This window comes from Cervus canadensis, chromosome 1 (assembly GCF_019320065.1).
Source record: "Cervus canadensis isolate Bull #8, Minnesota chromosome 1, ASM1932006v1, whole genome shotgun sequence".
Lineage (NCBI taxonomy): Eukaryota > Metazoa > Chordata > Mammalia > Artiodactyla > Cervidae > Cervus > Cervus canadensis.
This window is the reverse complement of record NC_057386.1, coordinates 103,517,920-103,524,635: the sequence shown is the minus strand read 5'-3', so window position 1 is coordinate 103,524,635 and position 6,716 is coordinate 103,517,920. Positions and strand designations below refer to the sequence as shown.

At 54.5% G+C, this 6,716-nt stretch overlaps 1 protein-coding gene across 1 annotated transcript; it reads left to right on the top strand.

Moving 5' to 3' along the window:
* The first annotated feature begins 1,297 nt into the window (after positions 1 to 1,297).
* On the top strand, positions 1,298 to 3,693 carry FZD10 (frizzled class receptor 10). Its single transcript, XM_043488959.1, has one exon. The coding sequence runs from the start codon at positions 1,788 to 1,790 to the stop codon at positions 3,531 to 3,533; it is 1,746 nt and encodes a 581-aa protein (XP_043344894.1). The 5' UTR covers positions 1,298 to 1,787; the 3' UTR covers positions 3,534 to 3,693.
* Positions 3,694 to 6,716: the final 3,023 nt, after the last annotated feature.

The window sequence follows — 6,716 nt, the reverse complement described above, 5'->3', positions numbered from 1 at the left end:
TCCTCCGGCTCGGTTAAGTCCTCCAACGGACTCCTCTATGCGTGGTCCTGGGAGTTTCAGGGAAACTTTCAAAGATTCCGACCTCGAGAGCGTCTAAGAGGAGAGAGACCCGGCCACCTCCGAGGGGGTACTGTTTACTAAAGGGTTAATACGGGAAGCCAGGTGAAGCGCTCGTTTGGAAGTGGGGCGTGGGCGTCCGCGCCCACCGCGCCCGCCCAGGTGCGGGTGTGTGTGGCCTAAGCGACTCTGTCCCGAACTCGCCCCCATCCGAAGGGAGTGCTCTAAGGGCCCTGGGCCGGGACACTCCTTCCCCGCTTTTTTTTTTTCCTTCCCCTCTTTTTAATAAAACTGAGCGAGGCAAGGGCGCCTCCCCTTTCCCGGGGAGTTGGGGACCCTCAGAAAGAGCTGACTCAGCGCCCTCCCACCTCCAACTCCGCAGCATCCCGCGGGTCCGCAGTCAAGGAGGCAGCAGGCCGGGCAAATCACTCGCCAAATAATATAAATACCCGACGAGCGAATGACTTCCTATAATAAATAAACTCAGCCGCCTAGAAGAAATCACCAGGCCTGTCTGGCGCGAGGCCCCTCAACTCTGCGGCTCTAGTGGGGGCGAGGGGTCACCCTTCTACAAACCAAGCCCCCGGCTTCCCGAGGCCGGGGGGTGGGGTGGGACTTCAGAGTCCCAGGAAGCTGCCCGCCCTTCCCCCTCCCCGCCTTCTCCGCGGAGACCTCGGAGGAGCGGCCCTAAAATCTAGATTCCCAGAGCCCCTCCCCCTGCCCTTAGCGCTTCTCTTTGAAATTTCAAAGAGACCCCCTCCCCGGAGCCGGAGCCCCGACGCAGGCCTGGTAACTCCGCAGCTTCGGGAAGATGCGGGCAGCTTTACAAGCTAAGGGGCCACTTTATGGCCGAGGCCATAAAACGCAAATCCCACCTCGCTTTGAAAGCTCCCTCCGCCCGGGACCCACCATAAAAATCAGGGGAGATAAGCCCCCAGCCTGACTTAGACCAGCCCACCCCTTCCTCCGGTCTGTCTCCGAACTTCCAGTAACCCCGGCGCCCTTGGGCTGCGGGGGACGAGGCCGGGGGCGCCCCGAGAAAGGGAGCGCAGGCGGGGAGGCGACGAGAGGCCAAGTTGGAGGCTGGCGCAGAGGGCGAAGGAGCAGCGGGCGGGACGCACTGGAGGGCGGCGACGCGGGGCCGGGGCGGCGGCGGGCGGCAAGATCAGGGGGGCCGGGCGCTGCGCTTTCTCATGCAAAGCAGCGGCGGGGCGGGGCGCGCGGCCCGGGGGCGGGGCCTGTCAGCGATCGGCATTTTCCCACTTTGCCTGTTTGCGAGACTGCTCAGCCCGGGACCAGACTCCGAACGGCTGCGGGCCGAGCCGGGCCGAGGCCGGCGCGGGGAGGGCGGAGCCGCCGCGAGTCGCCGGCCCCGGTGCGCCCGCGCCGCCCGCCCTCTCCGCGCGCTCCCACGAGAAGCCAAAGTTTGCGGCGGCGGCGGCCGTGAGTTGCAGCCCGCTCCGGGCCGCGCGCCGAGAGCTGCGGGGCTCCTCTCGCTTCCCGGTATTGTTCGCAAACTTTGCTCCTCTCCTCAGCCGCTCCACCTCGGCGGAGGCGGGCGCGGAGAGCGGGGCCGGCGACCCCGCTCGGGCGGGGCGGGGCTGGGCTGGGCTGGGCGGGCATGGGCGGGGGCCGGAGCGGGGACGAGGAGCCGGGGCCGGCAGCCCGAGCCTGGGAGCGGCTGCTCTGAGGGCGGCGGACCTCCCCGCCGGGGCACCTCCGAAGCCACCATGCAGCGCCCGGGCCCCCGGCTGTGGCTCGTCCTGCAGGTGATGGGCTCGTGTGCCGCCATCAGCTCCATGGACATGGAGCGGCCGGGCGACGGCAAGTGCCAGCCCATCGAGATCCCGATGTGCAAGGACATTGGCTACAACATGACCCGCATGCCCAACCTGATGGGCCATGAGAATCAGCGCGAGGCCGCCATCCAGCTGCACGAGTTCGCGCCGCTGGTGGAGTACGGCTGCCACGGCCACCTCCGCTTCTTTCTGTGTTCCCTGTACGCGCCCATGTGCACCGAGCAAGTCTCCACCCCTATCCCCGCCTGCCGGGTCATGTGCGAGCAGGCCCGGCTCAAGTGCTCCCCGATCATGGAGCAGTTCAACTTCAAGTGGCCCGACTCCCTGGACTGCAGCAAACTCCCCAACAAGAACGACCCCAATTACCTGTGCATGGAGGCGCCCAACAACGGCTCGGACGAGCCCGCGCGGGGCTCGGGCATGTTCCCGCCGCTCTTCAGGCCGCAGCGACCCCACAGCGCGCAGGAGCACCAGCTGAAGGATGGGGGGCCGGGGCGCACCGGCTGCGACAACCCTGGCAAGTTTCACCACGTGGAGAAGAGCGCGTCGTGCGCGCCGCTCTGCACGCCGGGCGTGGACGTGTACTGGAGCCGCGACGACAAGCGCTTCGCGGTGGTCTGGCTGGCTGTCTGGTCCGTACTCTGCTTCTTCTCCAGCGCCTTCACGGTGCTCACCTTCCTCATCGACCCAGCGCGCTTCCGGTACCCCGAGCGCCCCATCATCTTCCTGTCCATGTGCTACTGCGTCTACTCGGTGGGCTACATCATCCGCCTCTTTGCGGGCGCCGAGAGCATCGCCTGCGACCGGGACAGCGGACAGCTGTATGTCATCCAGGAGGGTCTGGAGAGCACCGGCTGCACCTTGGTCTTCCTGGTCCTTTACTACTTCGGCATGGCCAGCTCCCTGTGGTGGGTGATTCTCACCCTCACCTGGTTCCTGGCCGCGGGCAAGAAGTGGGGCCACGAGGCCATCGAGGCCAACAGCAGCTACTTCCACCTGGCCGCCTGGGCCATTCCGGCCGTGAAGACCATTCTCATCTTGGTGATGCGCCGGGTGGCGGGGGACGAGCTGACCGGCGTCTGCTATGTGGGCAACATGGACATCAACGCCCTCACTGGCTTCGTGCTCATCCCCCTGGCCTGTTACCTCATCATCGGCACTTCCTTTATTCTCTCGGGCTTCGTGGCCCTTTTCCACATCCGGAGGGTGATGAAAACGGGTGGGGAGAACACGGACAAGCTCGAGAAGCTCATGGTGCGGATCGGGGTCTTCTCCGTGCTCTACACGGTGCCGGCCACTTGTGTGATTGCCTGCTACTTTTACGAACGCCTCAACGTGGAGTACTGGAAAATCCTGGCCATGCAGCACAAGTGCAAAATGAACAACCAGACCAAAAACCTGGACTGTCTGATGGCCACCTCCATCCCCGCGGTGGAGATCTTCATGGTGAAGATTTTCATGCTGCTGGTGGTGGGCATCACCAGCGGCATGTGGGTCTGGACATCTAAGACTCTGCAGTCCTGGCAGAACGTTTGCAGCCGCAGGTTCAAGAAAAAGAGCCGGAGAAAACCGGCCAGCGTGATCACCAGCAGTGGAATTTACAAAAAAGCCCAGCATCCCCCCAAAACCCATCTCGGGAAATATGAAATCCCCGCCCAGCCTCCCACCTGTGTGTAAATGGGGCTTGGAGGGATGGCGGGATTGGAAAACTTTCCCAGAGAGGATTCAGTGGCTGTCAGAGCCAAAACATGGTGCTTTTCTCCGTTGGTTGGTTGCTTGTTTTTTGTTTTTTTTTTAAATAAAAGTAAAAGAAAAAAAAAATAAAAAGTTTTTACTCCGAAATTCAGGATGCTGTGATACACTAAAAGTCCAAATGTACTTAAAGGGTATGGTTTTTGTTTTTGTTTTCCGTGAAGGAGAGCCCTCCCAGTTAAATAGCCTCTTGTGTAACTAATTTGTGGTAGCACAGTTGATTCAGGCCCCCAGAAGAAAACTTTTGTTTAGAACTTTCCGTAAATATACATCTGTATGTTTGAGTTGGCTTTGCTATCCATTTACAAATCAGGGAAGAGATAACTTCTTTGCAAATTAAAGAGCCTCTGCTGAGTTGCAAAGAGAGAGAGAGAGAAAGATGCCATCTCTTGCAGGCTAGCCATCCCAGGGGCCCACCCTCAGAAGGCCGCTTGTAGACAGCAACTACTGTGCAAACAGGAAGAAAGAGAAGGCCTGACAGCTTAGCATGCTCCAGTAGATTTGGAGTCCCTTAAAATAGACTCCAGCCTCCACAAATGGGTCTTTCTCCCAGATAGAAACTTCCATCTAACCTCATATTGGTACAGTGCCAACGATGTGCAATGCATTTCTTTTTCTCTTTCCATAAAAATCAAAAGAGAAACAAGTATTTTGCTGTAGTAAAGACAACAAAAGAAGTATGCTAACAAAGAACTAAGGGGCCCAGCCCTCAGAACCCTTTTAGTTTTACAGTTTGTGGCTTTTTAATGGAAACCAAGCCTATGTGATACACGTTTGGACTGATTTGTAGAAGGGTGGGGGTGGGGGGCGGAGAGGGGAGAGGGATGATTCAAAAGTGCCCAAAGGGCTTATTGACTCTTTCTTTTATTAAACAAATGGTTTCCATGAATAGACCCCAGAAGCCTGTCTACAAATGGTGGAGTTAATTCTCCTCACCAGGAGACGCCAGGAAAGAGTGGTCTTGCTGGTGTCTATTTGTCATATATATCCACTATTTTATTAAAAATAAAAGATGTTCTTTAGTTTGGTGCTGGACCCTTGTGTGATGTGAGGGGACCCTTCTCTGTGAGTGGGAAGAACAGAGAAAACTTTCTCCCTCTGTTTACTTTTTATGCAAATCCCGAGTGCATTTCTGTCTAGAGATCATTGGTTATCTCTGTGAAATGGCAAATGGACAGATTCCAAAGTGGGCAGAATGATTTAATTTCAGGCTGCAGAGGAATTACATGCAGGAAGCGGGTATGGTTGGAAGTTGTCTCTGACTCTGGGTGGCAGGATAAAGGGGCCCAGTTTTAGCCCAGTTCATTAAACAGCATCTTGGATATTAAGCATGGATACAGCCTTGTGCCCCCAGACTAGTGTCTGGAGAATGGATCCAGCCAATTAGGAGAATTAAATCAGAGTAGGGCTCCGTCGACCTGCTGAAGTCGAAGTGTACAGAGAGAAAACGGTATACAACCATCCACAGTATGCTGGTTTTCCCACAAACACCTGGACACATTCACAAAACAGATTGTAGAGCAGGATAGGATAAAATAATCTGCTAAGGGTGGTAAGTCATTAAGGGGAAGCTAATCAGCTTTGTGCTTCATTGTGCTTGCTTCTCCAGTGTTTGCTGCCTGAGTTGTGTAGCTGTAAAGATTTGGAGTGAGTCAGAGTCGAGCTGGTCTGGGGCACAACTAAATTCAGGTTCTAACTGGAAGGACCCAAGGGCAGAGTTTGGACCAACTGCCGTGGGAATCTGATAGAACAAACCCAGCCATCCCTGGGTCATCCTGATGTCAAGCTCCAGGTTGAACAAAGAGCTCTTAAGAATTTTGAGCATTTATTAACACTTATTAATGACGGACAGAAGCCTGCAGTCAGGGTATCTTGTTTCCTGAAAATGGTATTTCGGAATGAAGCCTGGTGACCCAGACCATCCTTGCATCAACAACACTAGAATTGAACAATGGTCTAAATAACTTTTTGTGAGGAGTGGGATGGGGTTCCACGTAGCATGCAGGGGCGAGGAGCATGGATGATTTGGGACCAAGTTCGAGAAACACCAAGTAGGTAGGTTAAGTAATTTAAGGTAAAATCCAGAATAGCCTTCAGTGCATTAAAAAAGAAAAAAGGTTTTTTAAAAAATATGTCCACAAGTAAAAACTTCTTTGTTAATTGTTTCCAAACAGATCTTGAAAAGACTAAAGACATTTATGTACGTGTGTATGTATGCTTGCCTTGCTCCCTTTTGGTAACTCTTAGGAAAAATAAAAATGACATTTCTGGAATAGAGCTTGGGAAAGTCGAGAAAGATAACTATCGGAGCACTGTGGTGAGTGACAAAGCTGGGTATGAGCTTAAAATACTCAGTTCTAAAATCATTAGACTCTTGGGTTTTGGGTCTGCCCCTGTTCAGGTGTGTAGGCCTCAGACGGTGTTCCCAAAGAAAACCAAGTTTAAGAGCATCCATGACCGACTTTGCTGTTGTTGAGAGTGTATTTCAGTGTGAATTTATCCCTCAGACTACGGTGACCTTGTTTACAAATGTCAGCGGGTTTTACCATTTCCTTGGGCTTGGAGCATTGGGGTGCCTCGTCTCCCAGTGGTAATTACAAGTAGCAGCAGAGATTTCTAAGTAAACTGCGCGCTCTCTCTAGGACTGAAACCTGACCCTGGGTCTCATACAGAAGGTGAATTTTAGGAGAAGCATCCAGGCCTAAAAGTTAGAAAGCAGCCAAAGCATCCTGCTAGCCCTTGGATTCTCCAGCTTAATGCAGGATTTCCAAAAGAATTGTTAACTACCTTCATCTGGAGATTTCTCAGCATCAGAAGCCATGACCCCAACTCCAGGAAAATGGAAACCTATCTTGGGTGACAGATCTGAGGGATGACACCTTGATTAGAAGACCCTCAAAGCATGTGATGGCCAAGGTCACGCTGCCATCCACATCTGTCCATTCCTTCCCTCATTCATTCCCTTATCCACATATCAGTGTGCCTGCGTGCTCAGTCGTGTCTGACTCTTTGCAAACCCATAGACGGTAGCCCACCAGGTTCCTCTGTCCATGGATTTCCAAGGCAAGAATACTGGAGTGGGTTGTCATTTCCTATTAGAGGCGATCT

Bases quoted from the DNA above. Each gene is read 5' to 3' on its own strand.
- FZD10 (XM_043488959.1), top strand. From the start codon at position 1,788: ATGCAGCGCCCGGGCCCCCGGCTGTGGCTCGTCCTGCAGGTGATGGGC.